Source organism: Pan troglodytes, chromosome 15 (genome assembly GCF_028858775.2).
Source record: "Pan troglodytes isolate AG18354 chromosome 15, NHGRI_mPanTro3-v2.0_pri, whole genome shotgun sequence".
Taxonomy (NCBI): Eukaryota; Metazoa; Chordata; class Mammalia; order Primates; family Hominidae; genus Pan; species Pan troglodytes.
Window position 1 is genome coordinate 49,712,867 of NC_072413.2, and position 21,388 is coordinate 49,734,254.

General features: G+C 36.7%; 1 protein-coding gene across 5 annotated transcripts in view; it reads left to right on the plus strand.

The window, feature by feature from the left end:
• The window catches only part of FRMD6 (FERM domain containing 6), a 78,914-nt gene that overhangs the window by 46,008 nt on the left and 11,518 nt on the right, over positions 1-21,388 (plus strand). For 3 of the 5 annotated variants that reach the window (XM_001157785.7, XM_063793392.1, XM_063793391.1), the window contains exons 3-10: positions 255-345; positions 3,196-3,299; positions 4,677-4,753; positions 6,913-7,099; positions 10,244-10,399; positions 13,707-13,772; positions 14,659-14,727; positions 17,504-17,678. In XM_001157785.7, coding sequence (XP_001157785.3) covers positions 255-345; positions 3,196-3,299; positions 4,677-4,753; positions 6,913-7,099; positions 10,244-10,399; positions 13,707-13,772; positions 14,659-14,727; positions 17,504-17,678 — 925 coding nt within the window. The remainder of the gene's footprint in view (positions 1-254; positions 346-3,195; positions 3,300-4,676; positions 4,754-6,912; positions 7,100-10,243; positions 10,400-13,706; positions 13,773-14,658; positions 14,728-17,503; positions 17,679-21,388) is intronic. The other 2 variants (XM_001157833.6, XM_063793393.1) reach the window with 1 other exon arrangement.

The window sequence follows — 21,388 nt, forward strand, 5'->3', positions numbered from 1 at the left end:
TCAGAGCTTTGTCCATGTATGGTAAGATCTGTGAGTCTTGTACTTTATTACCATGTTGTAAAAACTGGTACTGTGATCATCATTACTGAAACACAACCCCAGGTTAAAGTGATTTGGATAAAGCAGCAGTTGTTTTCTACTGTCAGCTTGTCCTTTCAAGGAATATATTTATGATGCATTAAATTGCCTGATTGTGGCTCCCTGGGTGGACTTAGTTGAATTGTTATTTTACATCATGCCTTTTCCCCCTACAGGTTAAGATTCTGTGTCACCAGTTGCTGGTCCAGGTTTGTGACCTGCTCAGGCTAAAGGACTGCCACCTCTTTGGACTCAGTGTTATACAAAGTAAGTCTTAGAGCCCTCTCTGATGGATTTAGCCAACTATCCCTGAGGAAATGACATCTTATAGCTATAACTTAAATTGGGCCTATTGTTATAAAACTGTGATTGTCAAAATACCCATGGACTGATTTTCATTTTTAGTGTAGGTGTAGTATTTAATTTTTTAATCTCAATTTCTATGTATTTTTTACAATATTTAGGATTTTAGGCATTTATTTATTATAGTTTGAACTTAAAAATTGATTCCTCTTTGGGAATCTAGATTCTATGTGTTTGCTCTTCCATGTTTTAATGAAGCAAGCTTGATTTTTGTTTCCTTGCATTCAGGGAACAGCTGGAATACTTAGGAAAGTAATTTAATTTGTTTTATAATTTTTGACATTAAACTGACTTCTCTTTTCAAGTTATCTTGCTATTAACTATATAATATCACAAAGTAATTATTAATTTAATCTTATTTTTTATTTTTCTCTCTTACCCCTTCTCTTTTTTCCAGTCAGACTATATGACTTGGAAATATCGGGTCAGTTTCTTCTATATTCTTTATGAGGAGAAGATTTTTAAGTAAAGGACTTCATATAAGCTTTCTTCTCTCATAACACCTTAGTTAGAGTTAAATTTCTGGGACTTCTCTAAAGCCATTTATTATAAGCTTTCTTCCTTCAAATGATATTTTTAAATTTCTCTAATTTAGTCTTCTATATATCTTTGCTCATTTTGTCAAGAAGAGTTCTTTTTGGTGCGGTGTATTTAATTCTAATTCTTGAATATGGTTTATTTTCTACTGCTGGAATTGGTTTAAATTTCAAGGCTTAAGATATCTTGGAAATCTGGTCAATACAATAATAAGTTTACACCTGCCAAGTTGGAAAGGATATCAGTATAAAGTTGGTCAGCTGATAAACAAGGCCCCTTTCCCCCAAAATGTAGACTGTTTTCAGTTGCCTTTTTAGGAGAGGCTAAAGAGCATGGAGCAGGGACCTTGTAAACATCAGGACCTTGTGAATCAGCCATTTGCTCTTCAGTTTCTTCCTGTGGTAGTTAAAACAATAAAACATAGTTGCTAAGCTCCATCCTTGTGTTAGTGCATACTTCAGTCATTCTTTCAGGGAAGAGTCTGAGAGCCATAAGAGGCTCTATAGATTCTAAGTAACTTTTAGTATGCCATGCTCAAAGTTAATTCTTCTTACAACAACTACTGCTAGATCCTTATTGTTCAACAAATAAGTCCAATAAAACCAGTTTATAGCTTCCTTAGGTTTCAAAATAATTTTTAAGATGTCCTTTTTAAAAAAGAGATAGTAGTATGGCGAAAGAACATTGAAACAAGAATTGGTTGACCTGGTTCTAATTCCGGTTCCACCCCTAACTAGCAGTGTGGCTTTGGACATGCCACTTGACTTCTCTCAATGTCAGTTTTTTCGCGTCAAATGGAAATTACTACTCCACCAGCTTTGCAGGATTAATGTGCTTTGAGAATTCTTAAGGTATAAAGCTCTGGTCAGATTGTAGGTGGCAGAGGTATAGTGGCAGTTTAAAAAAATATATATGTACTATTATGGTGAACAGTCTTAATTCTATTCATTATGTTGCTTCTTTAGGTGGGAACTCAAGCCAAACACAAATCAGTTTCGACAGGAAGATTGTCTGGTCTTGTTTATTTCATGTTTAATCAGTGATATGAGAGATGGGAGATAGTGTTAGTTGACCTAATAACTGGATTTAAGTAGCATTCCTTTTTTTGTCTCTGGGATCTCTTTTCTAACCCTTTCATTAAAATTGGTTAACTTAATGTCATTTATAACCAACGAGTAACTTTACCCTTCCTATTTTCTTCTGGCATTTTTCCAGTCAAGTCCCAGTATTCAGCTTGGAGTCAAAGTGTAGCAAAGTGTGCACATCTTTGGAGTAGTCAAAGAGACACACTTCCAGAACAGGTACATTTTTATGCAGAGCTTTCCGTGAAGATGTCTCCTTAGTGATAGTTAGAATAAAAGGAATTTAAAAAAGACTTGAAACTTTGTACAATATAGGAATGCCAAAGACTTCTTTTGTGAAATAACTCTCTCTTTTAAAAGATTATCTTTGGGAAATATGAAAACGTTTGTTTTCTACCAGCTTCTTTTCACGTGTTTAGATCACTTTAACATAGGTTTTAGCAGTCTTATTTTCTGTTCACCTTATGAGCATCATCCCCTGGAAGGGATGTTTTGGCATCCATACTTGTTTTTCATAAAATGTTTCTTCTCTTTTCCATGAAATTGATCCCAAAGGCAGTGCGAGTAAGGGTTTATCATTTTGTCATGCTGTGTTCTGCTGTGTGTGGAACACAGACAAGAAATAGTCTTAAAGATTAGTCTTCACAAAATGCGGGTCAGACTTCTCACTTGGAAATGAGCTGATACCGTGTTTTCTAATTTCTTACATAGCAATTAAGAAAGTGTTTCTGCCCTGCTTTATTATTTTGTACCTATAAGAGCAGTCTTCTTTGAGCTGAACAAAAGCATGTTTTCCTAAGACTAACACCCACAGTGTTAGAAGTTAGATTATAAGTCATAATGACCCTAGAAACTAAGAAAAAGCAGAAGTTGGAATCTAAGATTTCTTCTAAATATTATATACTTTAATAGTATGTGTTCTGTATTGCAAAAGCAAAATAATTCACAAGTATCTCATTAATGTCTAGTTCACAGAACCTTTTGTCTTCTAGTATCTCTTTGGGTTTTCTAATATCTGAATTCAGACTACATTCACAAGTCTTGAGGCTTTAAAAGAAACTTGTTTCTTTCTATATTTTTTTTCTTTTAAAAATCCTTTCTTTAGCATGTCGTCTCCTTTTTTTTTAATGTACAGATAATGAACATGTGTATATGGAGTTGTCACAAAAGCTTTACAAATATTGTCCAAAAGAATGGAAGAAAGAGGCCAGCAAGGTACGACAATACGAAGTCACTTGGGTGAGATTACATTTATAAGCAAAATTATTTTGATTTTTTTTTAAAAAATGTTTATTTTAGCTGTTATACATTAGAAGAAAACTGTAAGCAATACTTTATGTACTATACTATATTTTCTACTTTATCTACTAAGTTATATATAGTATATATATAGTATATATATATACACTTTAGAACTTATAATTTTCTTTTCCCATTTTCTATATATGCTGAGTATATATATAGTAGTATATATACTTAGTAGTATATATATATATAGTAATATGTATAGTAGTATATATAGTAGTATATATACTTAGCATATATAGAAAATGGGAAAATAAAATTATAAGTTCTAAAATGTATATATATACTTAGTATATATAGAAAATGGGAAAAGAAAATTATAAGTTCTAAAGTGTATATATATACTTAGTATATATAGTAGAAAATATAGTATAGTATATAAAGTATATATAGTATATATACTTAGTATATATAAAAAATGGGAAAAGAAAATTATAAGTTCTAAAGTGTCACATTAATCAAGTATTAATAGCTTATAGAAAATAATAAATAGAATCTGGATTATCTGTTAAATAATGTTGGATAATAACTTTAGTAATCTTGGAATAATGCTTTTAAATGAAAAGTATGGAAAAATTATTTGCTCTTCTTTTTTGGCTATGCTAGGTGTCAAAATTGCTGTTCTAGAAGTTATTACTAATTTTTAAATCTACTTTTACTGTACTTGCATTTGATGCTTTGTCCATTCATTGTACTGGTGCTTTATTTCACAAACATTAATTTCATTTACATGAGAGAACATTAATAGGGAATTCACCTCGTGTTTCCAGAACCTCCCTAGTAAGTCAGGAATAGTAATCCTAGATCCTCTAATTTGTATTTAAGAAGTCTTGGAGTAAACTAGAAGGCTACTTCAAAGCCAGCTGCAAAGTAAAGAACATGAATGTCTAAATAAACAAACAGCATATTAGAATTTGGTATGTGGAATGTCAGAGGAACAAGAGAACATTTGTAATAAGGAGCAAATGGTCACCACAGGGAACAGAGCTGAGCGAGGAGCTGGGTCTCAGCTAGAAATTTCCACTGGCATTTATTTTTATCTTCCCTTATGTTGTCATTGGCATTACAGTGAATGAAAATCAGATAGAAGGATGGTGCCCTGTTTCGCTTTATAACTTCCTAATTGTATATGAACCTGGTATCTATATAGGACAACTGTCTACCTACTACAAGCCCCTACTCATTATAAGTAAATAAAACCTATCAGTGATCAAAAAGTATCCTGCAAATAATTGTATTTTGGTTGCTTTTGAAACCCATTTTCAAAGTAACTAGAAATAGCTTGATTTTTGTGTGTGCTTTTGTTTCTAGGGTATCGACCAATTTGGGCCTCCTATGATCATCCACTTCCGTGTGCAGTACTATGTGGAAAATGGCAGATTGATCAGGTAAGAGGACAGGGGGTGATTCTAAACGCTTTTTTTTCCCCCTATAGCACTTTTTCTAACATACCAAATAAGTTACGTGTGTTTATTCTTTGTCTTCACCTTTAGGATATAAACTCTGTAGGAACAGCAATTTTTTTCTTTTTAATATTTTGTACGCTGGTATATCCTCAGTCCCTAAAACAGAGATACAATAGGCATTCAGTAAATATTTGTTAAATGAAGGAATGTTAGACTATTGATAAAAATATTAACAGTATCATTGGCCCACATTTTCTCCACTCCACGTTTTCATAACCAAATCAGTCTCCAAAAAGATACTTATTTCAAGAAGAAACTAGCACTTTTGTAAAGAGTGAGGAGGTTGATTAAAAGATTATGTTCTTTTCCAGTGGTAAGGTGGGAGTGGGTCAGAGGCAGGAACTCTCCTATAAAAGTGGATGGGTGTTTATATAATCGGTTTTCTTTTCATGTTTGGGGTCTTGTTTATATTCTTGGCAGTAGCCTTAAAACCAAGATTAAGCCCAGTGAAGCTATCCTATCAGAATCTTAGATGCAATTTGACAAGGGCAGGTAATTGATTCTTTTTCTGGAGGTGTGTGCATGAACAGTAGTAGGCTCAGGATGCAAATTCAGAATTCACCATTTCAGAAGCTCGGTCTGTATAGGAGGATTCAGTGCTAGAAAACTTTCAGAAGTGATTTCTTGGCCGATAGAAAATACTAGAAATATGAACTCTGTTTTGCTTATATATTTTTAAACTTTGAGAAGTTCCATGTGAAAGAAACAAAATACATTTGGCTAGTGAGTTATATGTAAAATTAGCTCTTGATATTTTTATCAATGCCAGATGCAAATTAAAAAGTAAAAAAATTAGCCCATAAGGATTTTTTTAAAAAAGGCGAAGACACTTTATTAGTTATTCTTAGTTTACATACAATTTTTACTTATTTTACCTGGTAAGTGTGGCATGACCTGGAAAGAAGGAATATATATATTTAACAAATAGTTAACCCCCTGGGGCTAAGTTTTAATGCATCCCTATACTTCTGCCCCTTTTTCCCAGGCATGAACCAGTCCAAACCATCTGTGGTTGGCATTATAAACAAAAGTGCTCTGAAAAGTACTCTGTCCTAAGGGGGGAAAATTTACATAAATGCTTTATTTTTAAGCTCTTTCTACTTAACCATGGTCTTAGTTTAAATAAACCCATATGTGTTTATTGTTATCTGCTAATGACATCAGCTATGAATCTCAGGTAAACATTCAACCTGAAATAATGCAGAGGCAAATGAGCTCATTAAAATATGTACACACACATTTTTACTTTGATCACAAAAGCATCCTATTTGCCAGTAAATATTTTTTGGAGCTTTTACCATGTTTTCCCCAGTCAGCATTTCTTAACGTATTTAATGGTGACTGTATTTATTTCTGATCTCAAGAGATTGTAATGAGTGCTCTGTTAGTATTTCCTTTTGTGGGGAGTATAATAATTGTCGTGACATGTGCCTGTAAAAACATAACAGTAATGTAACATTCACTTCAAAAAAATCCCCAAAAAAAGATTTAAGGAAAGCGTTCATTGCATTTCTTCTTGGAGAAGTTTAAAAGACGGAAAAGAAACCTTTGTTAAGCAAATTTTTTTCCAGAAGAGTATATATGCAAATACTTATAAAGGGCCTTAGAGTATTTGTAGTGTGTTCAGTTAAAAAATAATAAAAAGAACAGCAAAACACTGAAGCAGGATTGCTCCTCAGATTTTTCCTTATGTATGTCACGTGTGCAGCATCATTGTAGCAAAATTAGTACAGACAACACATGTCTAGCTTCTATTCTAATACTTGTTCAGTGAAATATTTACCATTTTAGAGTGGAATGATTCAGACCTTTTTCTTCTCTGAACGAATCAAATGCTGTAAGCCTTAGGAAACGTTATTTTTATTGTCTGGATAGTCTGACTTGGGGTTCTGACCCCCTGCAACCTCAGTGAGGCAGCTATCAGATATTAGCTACAACCGCTTCCTTTTCAGTGAGGTGGGAGGGAGGAGCAGAAACAGAAGGGTTCCTGTCACCAGATGGAGAGAAGGATTTGGGTTCTGTTTACATGTCATTGGATTGTTCCATCAAAATGTGAGTTCTGTTTTCTTTTATTTTTCTAGTGACAGAGCAGCAAGATACTATTATTACTGGCACCTGAGAAAACAAGTTCTTCATTCTCAGTGTGTGCTCCGAGAGGAGGCCTACTTCCTGCTGGCAGCCTTTGCCCTGCAGGCTGATCTTGGGAACTTCAAAAGGAATAAGCACTATGGAAAATACTTCGAGCCAGAGGCTTACTTCCCATCTTGGGTAAGCACTGTTTTCAAATTCGAAAGAGTGTTTTCTCTCGGCATTTCTAGTTCGTAGTGTTGCTACTCATACTCTTTAAGAAATGGGAACACAGATGTTCTGTGGCCAAATTCTTTGTGATGCCCAGATATTTAATGCTTAAGAACGTGGTGCACATCATGTCTTCATGTACTTAGTCTGCTTATGGTGAATGGGGTAGAGAATTGCCATCCATCCTGATAATACGGTGGAGCTTGGAATTTACCAGCCTCCTTTCCGCATTGACATGCCCTTGACCTTCTTGCCTACTCTTACCGAAGCAGTATTTTCTCCATTTGAAGGCAGAAAAACATAACTCTTTAAAAAGTAAGATTATTCCTCGCTTTCCTTTGCTGCGAGAACAAGTATGTCACCTTCTGGCTCCGGCCTCCATGTCCTCCACTCTCAGGGGAGGAACTAACCCCTTCTTTCAACAAGAAAATGTGGGTTATTCCAACGTGAACTGTCTCAGCTGCGCTTTCTCCACTCCACCCGGTCTGTTTCTCTTCCCATCCTTCCTCCATGTCTATGCTGTATTTTCTGTCTGTCTTCTGTATCGTTAGCCCCTCCCCAAAGTAACTCTTCTTCAGTGAGAACATGCAAAACATGTTTGGTTCTCACTCACCCATCCTTGAGAAAGAAAGTGGGGAGGGAAAGAAGAGCTACTACTCTTGCCTTTCCTTCTCAGTAAAGCATCTTGAAGAGGTAGTGTGTATTTGATTTTTTCAGCTTCTTTACTTCCCACAAGTGTTCCTCAAGCCATTTCCATCTGCCTTCTTTCCCCATCAGTCCACTCACGGTGCTGCCTGTTAGGTTGCTTTATATCAATATAGTAAAGAAGTAAAAAATTAAATATGCACTACTTTTGCTTTATATTGACACCAGTTGCTTTATATTAACATATCCAGCAGACTCTTTTCACTCAATTTTGCTGCTGTACCTGACACTTAACTACTCACATCTTGGGAGATCTCATCCAAATTAATGCTTTTAACGATCACCTACGTGAAGGCAAGTCCCAAATCTGTTTTTTTCCCCTATATCCATAAGGTAGCTGTTTACCCATAGGCCGTTCAAACTCAAGATGTCCTAAATCAAATTCATTTTCTTGCCACCTCATTTCTACGTATTCCTACCTCTGAGTACGTGGGAGTCATACGGAACTCTGCCTTATCACCATTCCTTCTCCCTGTCCTGTCCCATCAACTGCAACACCTTGTAATGTCTGTGCTTGAATACCAATCACCCAGCTTAAGAAATAAAATTATCTTCTATTTTTATTGCCATTAGCCTTCCTAAATGTCCATTGCCTCCTCTCCCTGTCTTAGCTCCTACTGTTTCTAGGTTCGTGTTCTTAGCAGCACTGTTGCAGAAACTTGTCCCTGCTTCGGTCTTTACTCCACAGCTTGCAGATGAGGTGATTTTGCTTCTGACTTAAACTTTCAGGGCCTCCTCTGTCACCTGTGGAGTGAAGCTCAGGCTCCCATGCATAACCTAGAAACTCTCCAGATTATAGTCCTTGCCAGCCATTCCATCTTCCTTTCTGGTTGTCCTGCACCTTGAACTTTAGGCTCTGGCAACATCCAGCCATTGGTATGTCTCCATACTTACTGTGGTGTTTCATGCTTCAGGTCTTTCTTCTTGCAGTTCCTTTAGCCAGTGAAGCCCCTTTCTGTTTGACCTGGCTAACTCCTACTCATCCTCCGAGACTCAGCCCAGGTGTCGCTCCTTCTGGGCAGACCATCTAGGTGCCCAGTGCTCAAGAAGAACCTGGGAATAGTGTTTTACATCTTATTTTAAAATGATTTATTTCTTGCTCCCAGTAAACTGTTTCTTAGTGTGTTCTGAAAGACGGGCATAACCTTAACCTTTTCTATTTCATCAGCTCTTCATATTGAGGTACTCAGTAATTTTTTGTTGTGTGACTTAGAGTGCTTCATTTTTTTGGAGAGAAATCACAATGTCTGTCAAACTATTGCTGTCTGTAGCATGTTTGCATTCTCTGGTTGTCATCAGGTGCTCATTGAATATTGATTATTGAAATCCAGTTAGTATGCCAGGGCAACCAGTGTGCTGAGATATCAGTTTCCCCCACCCTTGGGATCACCAAAGCCATCTGCTTTAGTGCCCTTACAAATACTGTTTTCAATGTGCTTTTGACCTGAAAAAAAGGTTGATAAATAACTGATTTAACTGATTACCATGTGAAAAGAACCTGGAAAGAAAAATCTGTGTAACTTGAGTTCTTAGCAAAACTTGACAACTGACTATTAATTCATCATATTTAATTCTCTGTAACATATTCAATAGGAAGAAACAAAATGTCAATATAAAGACATTTTAAAACCAAAAAGTCTGTAATTTTAAAATTTTGATTATTTTAAGCACGACTCTTTTGCTCACATTGCATAATTCTTTCCATCTGTTAAGTTCCTTATGAAATCAGCTAAGACTTTAATCAACACCTTTCTCTTAGCCTGCAGCTGCTGGATACTATATATTTGACATCTGAAAGCCCAGAGTACTGTCTGATGAAAATCTAAGTCACAGTGAATCACAATGAGTGTTTGAATGAAACGGTTTTCTCATAAGTATTCCAGCAGTGTTCATATCAGCCTCTTATGCAAGAACCAAAAATGTTTTAGAGAATTTCTCCCAGTCCCCTGCCTTCTTTTGATTAACATTTAGAACCTCCCAGTCTGTGGCTGTAATTTTCTTAAGAGTTAGGTAGGATCCAGAACCTGAAGATGTGCCTACTATAGATGTATTTCATGGTACCAAGTATAAACTTGCAAGTATAAACAATTACGTGTACAAAATTATGAAAGTTTGTGTAGTGTTTTTCTCTTGGTGACTTTAAAGCAAAGATAACTTATTTTTCCTATCTGTTGTGATTTTTCTTCTTAGGTATTCAGCAGTACAACTAAATTGACTCTATGGCTTCTAGTATTAGCTGATTTAGCCTAGTAACATAACAGATGGTGAAAACAGAATGAATTTTCAATGCAAACCAACCAGTTTACATGGCCTATTTTAGCTTCTCATTCTTTCATCATTTTGGGGGTGGGGGTAGAACTTACATCTCTCCAACAAATGTTGCATTGCACACCCCTTGTATCCCAACAGGTTGTTTCCAAGAGGGGGAAGGACTACATCCTGAAGCACATTCCAAACATGCACAAAGATCAGTTTGCACTAACAGCTTCCGAAGCTCATCTTAAATATATCAAAGAGGCTGTCCGACTGGATGACGTCGCTGTTCATTACTACAGATTGTATAAGGTATGAAACGGCAACTAAGTCTTCAGCTTCTGAGAAAAAAACATCTTCTCAATAGGATTGAGAAGGAAAACCGAAGGATTTCATTTCCATTAAAAATTATTTCATTTTTTACATGCTTTTAAAAGAGTTTCATTGAACTGCTTTTTGTTATTGCAGGTCAGTCTTGGAGGCCATGGTGCTTTTCCTCTGGCCTGGAAGCGGGGTGGAGTATTTTTTAATGGTTCTAATAGTGAGATGACAATTGGCTATAAGATGTTAATCTGAGTTTTTCAGTGATTATGGCATTGTTATTTCTCTCCTCCCCAAATCTGCTTTTCTGCTTTGGGGAATAGCATTTGCAACTTCTTTGATAAGTAATTTTTAATATTCCTCAAAGTGAAGCTATACCTGCGTTGTATCCGTCAGTTACAAGAACATTACCACATTACCACAACAGGTAATGTTTATGGAGTCCTGTGTTTACTGGGCACACGTTATATGTGTTTTTTTTAATCCTCATAACTTTATATGAAAGGTACTTTAATCTTTATTTTACAGACCAGGAAACTGAGGCTTAAAGAGATTAAATGAATCACCTAAGATCACAAAACTAAATGGCAGAGCCGGGATTTAGTCAAGGCCTTCTTGATAACATAGGCTGTGAGCCTAAGGCACTGTATTCCACACGTTCCTCACTCTCGGAAGTTACTCTCCTTTGGGTCCCGTGTATCTCTAGCCTCGTTTTTCCTTTCTGGGGCAGAGGTCACACACCCAAATAACAACTGGGGCCATGCTCTGCAGGGAATCACTCACAGTACTCTATATCATCTTGTCTTCTCTTCCCCTCCTCCTCCTAACCCCTTTCACTATTCCATAAGTGCCACTTTGTTGGCAAGAACTCCTGAATACCCACTTAAGTATTCAAAGGTATATTCTCAAACCAAATGGATGAAGTGGTTAAGAGCACTGTAAGTTGAGCCTAACTGCCTAGGGTTGAATCTCAGTTTGGCCTCTTACTATGTGACCTCAGGCAAGTTACTTACTTAACCGCTCTGTACTTCAGTTTCCCCAGAGTTAAAGGGGACAGCAACATACCTGCTTTTTAGGATTGCTGAATACTAAAGGAATTGTTGGATGAAAAACTGCTTAAAACAGTGCCCAGCACATGTTAAGCATGATGTTAAGTTGGCTGCTGTTACCATTACCATTGATAGTATTATGCTTGTTATCTCTACTTTGCCTTTTGTGGTAGGATTAGCATAGCTAGACCATTGGAAACTGGGCTTTAGTTTGGATGTATTGCTCAGTAATCTTCTTAGCTGGTTCAGAAAACTTAAGGGACCAACTGATGTTTTTTCTATCTCTCTTCTATACCCAAGAGATGCATTATTAATGCCCCATCATCCTTGAAAGGCATAATTGAGTTCCATAAGATCCCTTTGGCTAAATTTCTAAAGGACCGAGTTGTAATTTTTTTTTAGCCTGAAGAGATTTTATTTGTGACACCTCAATTGACACAAGAAGATGCAAATAAATGACAGTTTTGATAATTAGTTTATATTTTAAAATGTATTAGAAGTATGAATGATATGTTGGAAAGAGTAAGAGTGTGGCTTTGGAATCAGATGTCAATTAGAAACCCTATGTCACTACTCGCTATAGCTGGGATCCTAGGCAACTATAATCCTGAGCTGTCTATTAAGTGGGGATGATACAATATGCTTCACAAGGTTGGGAGGCTTTGGTGAGATAATGAATCTGAAATAATGAGGTGGAATACCTGGCACATTAGTGAGTGCTCAATAACCATTAATTGCTTTTTGCCTTATTTGCTGGGGAAGCTTGCTATTTTAAAGAATCCTATTAAGAAATAAGAATCTTTTGTTGAAGTAGATATCCCCAATTTATCTTCTGTGTAAAACTTAATTTTCAAGTTTACTTAAAGTATGGCGCTTCTGAATTGCATAGAAAATGACTCTTATCTGCTAAAAAGATTTTTAGTAAAAATGTAACATAATGAAGTGGGGGAAAAGATATTGGCTGATTCACAGTTTTTATTCTTTGGAGAAATTCAGTGGCAGCCATTAAATCTGCTTCATTTAGGGGCTGCTCATAAACGGGAAATAAGGTAGACAAAGGACAAGGGAACATTCTGGAAAAAAAAAACCCGTTTTGTGCCCCTTTCCCACCAATATATACCGTATACTTGAAAACCAGCATTTTTATGAGCATAGCCTTATTTTGGAAAGCAGTCTGTACATCCTTGAAAGCGAAATTGACCAAAACTCATATAATGATGGATTAGTTTCTCCTCTTAAAGCTTATGCTATATGTGTTTTTCTTGATGTAAAAATATACTAGTTGGAAAGAAACAGCCTAAATAGTAGAAATAGGCTGTGTCTTATATTTATAATGCCAGGTGAGGACACATTTTTTAAAAATATTTCATCCCATGTTCATGGGAAAGCTGGCACTAAGCTTAAAAAGATCTCTGCATACTCATTGTGTTTATTGGGAAATCTCATAATGAAAATATTTACTTAGTAATTCATTTCTATTTTGAACTTTATACACTATATATACTTATTACAGATGAGCACTTAAAGGATGTGGCTGAATTTTAAAGTAAATTTTTAATTGTGGAGTTTTTTTTTTTTCCCTTACGCTCGTTGTAGTTTATTTTCTACAGTTTATGGTTTAGCTGGTAGATTGTGTATCATATTGGCAAGTGATCATTGAACTTCTTAAAAATAAGTATTTCCAAACTATCTGAATACAACGCTTGTACAGCTTTATTATCCTCGTGAGAGAACCTTAAATATTTGGTCACTTGCCCCTAATTTTGGCTACAGAGCTGGAAGATGTGCCCAGTTTTAAACATATAAAGTCTTATGCATCTCAGAATATAACTATTACATTTGATTTAAGATTCTAACATCTGAGAAAAGAGTAATTATGAGATGGAAGGTTAAAAAAATCAAACAATGCAAAAGCAGCAAAAATAGCCTTGTTAACTGGAGTTGTCAATAACAAGTATTTAGAATATTGTCAGATATAAAAGTGTATGTAATATAGTGAAAACACTAAAACTTTGAAATCTCAGGAATTTAAAAAGTAGAATATACCATTCTTGATTTAATATGTGCCCATGGTTTTCTTAATTCTTGTAGGAAACTAGGTATGTGGAAAGGCTTGAGCAAAGTTATTTTAAGTAAAAAACTTTTCAGTCCTGAATTTCAATCCTGAAATGTTTCTTTGGTGCTAAATTGTCCACTGTAGAAAAAATATATAAAAACATTTAATTTTTTATAAAATCCTATTCCTACAGGATAAAAGGGAAATTGAAGCATCGCTGACTCTTGGATTGACCATGAGGGGAATACAGATTTTTCAGGTTGGTAAATGAGAATTGTGTCAAATGCCGTCAGCCATGTCTTATGTTTACAGCATGCCTCTGTGGTCCTGCCACAGGTTCAGTAGTTCATTTTTGGCCACTGGCTGGTCATCATTTCCCATTTGTCTAGCACAGATGTGGATGATGTAGGACGGATGAAGTGACTCAGCCTCATTGTTGACAGTAATAAGAAATAACAGAAAACAATAAGTAATAAGAAATAACAGAAAACAATAAGCCAAAGATTAGCCCAGGTTCATCACTAACAGGTCACTAACAGATCATTAATATCCAAACGTTTCTGTGTGTCAGTGATTTTAAATATCCTTTTATCCTTTGGAGCATTTGTAAGTGGAAAGAAAAACAACATTTTAATATTGTGCCTGACCAGACATTTTAATTTCCGTTATACTTTAGTGATGAAACTTACCCCTTAAATAAGTAGAAACTGTCACCTTTTAGCAGGTGAGACAGTGTTATCCTGCAGCCATCAAAAAGGGAGACAGATACCTCTTTCAGCAAGACACAGGAAAGTGAAAGGATGTCTTATCTTTGATGTAGGCAAAATATCCAGTTATGAAAGTCTGAGCGCCTTATTGCATCTCTTGAATACCTGAGTCCTTTGGACTTTTTATTTAAATTTAGGCATACACCAGAAGGGAAAAGATTGCCTTAAAAGGGTTAGTTAATACAGTCACACAGGAACCAAAAGCCACAGAATTGTTATCATGAATCTTTTAATTACTGTCTGTATTTCTCCAAAGAGATGTGGGGGCTTTTTTCAGATTTTAATTACTGTATTTTGGTTTTCAGGGAAAGAAGTTAGAGCCATTTTACAGTATCTATCATTTTTCCCATTAACTCCATATGCATATTCTTTTCACAGAATTTAGATGAAGAGAAACAATTACTTTATGATTTCCCCTGGACAAATGTTGGAAAATTGGTGTTTGTGGTAAGTTTAAAATAACTGGCTTAAAAGAAAAGTCTCATTAATTGCTTACTTTTTTGGGTTTTTGTTATTTTTTGTTTTGTTTTTAAACAATATTGTCTCAGGCACAAAAGCTGTTATTTTTAAGAAGTTGACACTGAAGATAATTTGCTTTCTTGTATTCTAATGCATGTGCTATAGATTCGTTGTCACACATATCAGTAGTGAACTTAAAATCAAAGAATCTTACAGTAAAGACTCTTATAGCAAAAGAAGTTAGTAATTTTAATTTATGTTTGGTCCGTAGCACATGACCCTAAGTTATTCTAGTTGCAGAAGGTATTTCGTGTAGAGGTTAGCCAGTTCTTTTGAAAGTTACCTCTCTTGAGCAAAGAATAAAGAATTATATAAAAAGATGTTTCTATTAATATTTGACTATTTAAAACCCATTATTTTAAAGAGAGGTCTGCAGTTCTTAACATGAAAAATACTCTTACAATATTGAGAATGATACATTTTCTTTTGTTAGAGCAACGTCTTGATTTTTCCCAAATATTTCTCTTTTGCCAGCTATATCCGTTTTTTGGTAGGGTTCAAAGAATTATAGTTAATAATGTGTACATTTGGTCATAAAAATTCATAGTTCTGGCCGGGCACAGTGGCTCACTCCTATAATCCCAGCACTTTGGGAGGCCAAGGTGAGCGGATCACCTGAGGTCAGGAGTTTGAGACCAGCCTGGCCAACATGGTGAAATCCTGTCTCTACTAAAAATACAAAAATTAGTTGAGCATAGTGGTGGGCACCTGTAATCCCAGCTACTCAGGAGGCTGAGGCATGGGAATCTCTTGAACCCGAGAGGCGATGGTTGCCATGAGCCAAGACTGCACCATTGCACTCCAGCCTAGGTAACAAGAGTGCAACTCCATCTCAAAAAAAAAAAAAAAAAATCATAGTTCTGCTTTGTTCAGAAATTACTGAAAAAAATACATGAGGAAAGGAAGATAAGGATTTGTAGACATGGGCTTCTCTCCTGTAAGAAAGATGGCCTATGTAAATAAAGGGCCATTTCTCCTGCTGGGATATATAGCTCCATGAGGCTATATTGCAAATAGAATGTGGGCATTGACTCCATGCTGCCCTGTAAGTCAAAAGATGTGTTTCTGACTTCACATTACTTTAATTACTTGGGCACGATTCAATCTGATTTCACTTTACTTATACATTACATGGGGCCTAACCTGTCTCCTCCTAACTGGCTCTTTTTTGTTTCAAGCTATTTGTGAAAGGATCTGAGCTGTTTGAAAATGCGCAAATTATGACGCACTTGCCCCTTTCATGCCCCAAATTAAGTTATAATAAAGTACATTTATGAAATTGAGGGTTTTTTAGGGTCCTGGACTTGTTGCTTACTGAATCTGTTTGTGTATTGCACTTATCTGAGGAGTCTTTTTTAAAGATACATATTTTTGGGCCTCCTCCTCCTCCTCCAGGAGATTTTTGACTCAGTGGGTCTGGAGTAGAGATGAGGAATCTATTTTGACAAGTTTCTCAGATGATGCTTCTTGAAGCCAACTCAGCTCTGCCTAGCTGTATGACCTTGAGCAAGTTACATAAACTCTGTGCCTTGGTTTCATTCTAAAATGTAGATAATTAACTCCCTCCCTAGACTTGCTTTGAGGATTAAATGAGTGGATACATGCTTAGTGCTCAATAAATGTCAGTTGTTACTATTTCAGTATTGGGGTCCACTGGTAGTTCCTTTAAAATGAGGGAAATCTCAGAGATTTAAAAAAAAACACCTCCATCTTATCCCTGTCTGGGCTATACAAGCCCATACTGCTCCATACAGACCTTAAGGTGTGTAGTTAGAATATGCCTCCGTTCTTGCTTTACCTCCACTCTCTGGCTGAGAATCATTATATCTGAAATATTCCTTTTTGTATTTCGGCTGCCCTATTCATTATTAGGAAACTTAAAAGAGTTCATAATATCCCATAACTGTAAGAAACTTTGTCAAAGCCTTGCCCTCAACTTAGGACTTTTTCTTAGTGATCAGATTTGAAGAATGAGATTCCTTATATGTCTACTGATAGCTGTTCTTGTTCTTTCCCATCTCATCCCTCCAACTACCAGCTCTCTCTATGTTTAGCTAGGGAAGTTTTCCATTTCTTCTAAACCCCAAATAGATATCCTGTATTGTTCACTATATAACTCCTTATTTATTTATTTCCAATAATTTATCATAAACTGTTATTATTTTGTGTGTTTCTTTGCCATTTCTCCTGCTGGGATATATAGCTCCATGAGGGTAGGAACCTTGTCTGTCGTATTCACTGCCTATTTTTTTTTCAGTGCCTAGCAAGGTGTTTGGTACATTTTAAGTGTTCAAGAAATATTTTAGAATTGGTAAATAATTTAGAATCTTTTAGAATTGGTTGCCTTGTTGCTGAGTTAGGGTGTTGGGATTATATTTGATGGTTCTTTTATGATGGACCCTTCTCTTCTGCATTATTCAAATAACCTGACCAGCCAGAGAAACCAAAGATATTCCTCAGCTGTTTTGCATAGTCAGTGTTTACTGACAGACCCTTGTGGCTAGATGCTTTCCTGAATTTCTGGTCATCCCCTGTCCTGTGACATTTTTGAAAGGAAAAACAATAATTTATCCCACAAGGAATTTTAAATGAAACTTTATACATTTCAGAATCTATAATTTTCCTTACTAAATAGGAAACAAAGGGGACTTTAGCAAATCAGAGATTTTTCTTCCTGAATTTGATTCATGGTTTCCTTCCAAAGGGTAAGAAATTTGAGATTTTGCCAGATGGCTTGCCTTCAGCCCGGAAGCTCATATACTACACGGGGTGCCCCATGCGCTCCAGACACCTCCTGCAACTTCTGAGCAACAGCCACCGCCTCTATATGAATCTGCAGCCTGTCCTGCGCCATATCCGGAAGCTGGAGGAAAACGAAGGTATTGCAGGGTCTGGGGTGTGGAAGCAAATTGTACCTTTGCCACCTGTGGCCTCTTACTCTGAATGGGGGTTTTGAGCTCCTACAGAATTGGATTTTGGGACTGGGACACTCCAGATTGAGAGCAGCATTACTATTTACATCTCAGTATTTCCAGAAGGCAAAGGGTTAGGCTTGAGCCCCACCTACCGTAGCACTTATTCAGAATATCTGAGGTGACTCCATTTAGCTATCTCTCAAGTACAGTCTCTAAGGTTTTCCCATGCCTGACTTGAAAATACTTGCAAAAAGCCACCCATAAAGGCACAGGGCAAGGGTTTATCTGCAACTCAGATTTTATCTGCATTTTAGAGCTTTGTATTTACACTGACCCACCTTAGTGCTATTATCCACAGGTGGTCTGGAATTCTTTCCAATGTGATTATTTCTTAGGGTTAGAGTGACAATAAAGGTAGGTCACAGATGTGTCTCCAGCCTCTGATTGACGGCTGGGAGGCCCCCAAGTCTGTTCTAGCAAGAATGCCAAACAAAGGAGAGGGAAGTCAGCTGGTCCTGTGGGGCCTTTGCTGAGATGCAGATGAAATAAAGCAGTCTATCTGGGGCCTCAGAGTACTGGACCCTGAAACGGGGATCATGTCAGGGTGGGAAAGAAGGCAGTGTTAAGGGTCTGTAACATCCGACTTCAACTTTACATTAATCTGATAGCCCTTTATCTTGAGTTGTGGCACCCTGGATTTCCTCCATTTAACACACCCCAACTCTAATCCTCAAAACTGCTACATTACGTATTTGGGTTTGTTTTTTTTTTTAATGCTTTGGGGTTTTGTTTATGCTTTCAAAGATTTGTTTTGCAAAAACTAGTTTTACAAATTCATGTTGTAGTAATATCTAACAGTAATTTGATTAGATCGGATTTGGTGTATTTGTGTGAATATCAGCGTGAAGATTCATATTTTAGGTTCATGTCTGAGACAAGTTTTGACACCTCAGACCTCATCTTTCCTTTAGAAACCAGGCAAATACCCATCCTTTCTTAAACAAACAAAAGACCTTATAGAGGTTTGTGCTTCTGATAGATTTCTCTCAGAAATTCTCTGTCAATCCAAATGAGACCCGGTTTGGCAATTCTTTTGTAATTTCGTAGCGATTAGAACATGAATCATTCCCCACTGTCTGCCACAAACTGCCTGTGTCTTCAGAGAGAATTGGTATAACTGTCAGGTGTATTGGCTTCGGCTGCTGCTAGACTGCCACTTCTTCTCCACGATGACTCATCAGTGTAACAAATATATCTCTCCTATGCTGACATGAATATGAAAAGGAATTCAGATGGGGACAGGAGGAGGATGAAGAAGCAGGAGAACCTGTGAGAATAGGTGACATAATTAGGTGCAGAGCCCGTAATTTGCCAAGTCAGCTTCATTCCTAAACGTCTAACATGGCACCTTGAGAAGTTGATTTGTTCTATCAGCTTTCTGCCTGCAGCATTTTAGTACATTTTTTTTTGTTCAGATGACCTTAAGAGTTCCCTTCAGAGCCTAAAAGAATTAATGACCTTCCTCTATAGGTTCTAAGGTAAAAATTGCAAAGAATTTTGAGTTTTCAGAGAGACAGAGCGTTGTTCATTGCCAACCATAGTACCAAGTGTATTCGGAGGCTTAAGTGAGTAGGGGTCTTTGTTTATTTTGTGCTGCTGTAACAAAAGACCGCAGACTAGGTAAGTTCTAAAGAATAGAACTTTATTTCCTCACAGTTCTAGAGGCTGGGAAGTCCAGGATTTTTGGGCCAGCATCTACCAAGGGCCTTCTTGTTACTTCATCCCATGATGGAAGGTGGAAGGGTAAAGAGAGGGCGAGAAAGAGTAAAAGGGGGCCAGACTCCGCTTCTCATAATGAACCCACTACTGCAATAATGGCACTAACCCATTCATGAAAGCAGAGCTCTCATGATCTAATCATCTCTTTAAACTCCCATGTCTTACTACTATGATATTTGATATCATATGATTTATGATAGCAATTAGATTTCAACCTGAGTTTAGGAGGGAATAGACATTCAAACCATAGCAGTAGAGGAATGAAGAAATGACACATGCTTAGTTTCTTCTACTTAGAGGTTTTCCAGGTCTGAAAAAGGCCTGAAATTAAGTTTCTCTGGGTCAACTTTGGCCTGAATCCAATGATCTCACCCCCATTTAAGGGCTCTATCATTTTAACATGAAAAGCCCTTTTTTGGGCATTAGTTTAGCAAAAAACAGCATAAAAAGAGTCTGTGTTTTTCTTAATTTTATGTAGAGTCACCTTGTCTAAAACACTATTTTAGCATTTTAGTAGAAAATGATCACAAGGATTTTTCCATAGGGTTTAGAAGAGAAACAAAAACATGCCTTGCATCATTTAAAAAAATGTTAAAGCCTAACTTTATTCAACAGCTGGAGCTTATTCCTAGGATAAGTAGTCACATTTACTGCATTATTTTCCAAAATAGTGTATGAAAAACCTCATTGTCTCTGGGCTTTTACAACAGAGGGAGTAAAAAGAGCACAGGCATGTTGATGATCTGCACTGTTGACACCAGTGATTATTAGGGGGATGAGAGGTTGCATTTTACATTTCTTAGAAAACATTTCAGAATTATTTAATGTTTCTCTCAGTTTGTAACTGAACGGTGTGAAGCTTCCTAAATGTCTGGAAAGGGTCTGGTACAGCACTAGGGAGGGAAGAGAAGCCAGCCATGTGGAACACCCAGGCCATGCTAACATGTTGACAGGAATAGGTAGAAAACAGGCTGGCAAGTACTTGTCTTCTTTTGAGCATACTAGTGAATATAGAGGAACTATAGTGACCTCTGAACCTATCAGGAAGTTGAGAGTAAAAAGGCTATATGTAAAGATACAGAAAAGCTTTTAAATTATTAGGTCCACAATTCCTAATTATTTTAGAACAATGGAACTCCAACAACTTAGAGATTTTACTTTTTTCTCTTCACTTGCCACTCATCCAAGGGCCACATGGCTATTACTGTGAAACCACAGTGAATAAAAACTACAGTAATTTTTGCAAACTGCTTTAGCTGTCCACCTTCATCTCACACCTGCTGATTCAGAAGATGGGGATTGTTAGGCCCCAGTCTGCTCCGTGCATGGATGCATTTTTGTTGTGATGATATGTGCGTGGAGCTCTGGTGTCTGGTTTCAGCCTGCTTTCTGTGTAGCAACACATACTCACCTTTGTGTTTCAGCCAGTTCCTTAGAACAATGTGAATAGGCTGGAACCTGGAAATGTGCACATAGCCTTCTCCGGGCATTTTTTTTTGCATTTTGCATCCTAGAAGGCGCATCTTTTCTTTCTCCTCCTGCTCATTTTCTCTCTAGGGACCCTGTGATGATTATACTTCCGAGCTGGATTCAGACATCAGGCATGCAAGTATTTTCACTTAACCAAGAAACAAGACAATTAAAATCCATTAACAGGCCCCTGAGAACCCAATTAGTCTACTAGTTTCTAAAATCAGATCAACTTCACATTCCCCAAATGCACTCTCCATTTTTAACATTGTTTTATTGTATTATTTCTCACCAGTATTAAAAAGGCAAGGAATCTAAACTTCTTCCTTGTTTTACATTTCTGACCTGAAAGACAAGAATAATATTTTTGTGTCAGTTGAGTTGTAACTGGCAGCTGGGTTGTAACTTTGTGCCTTAATGGAATG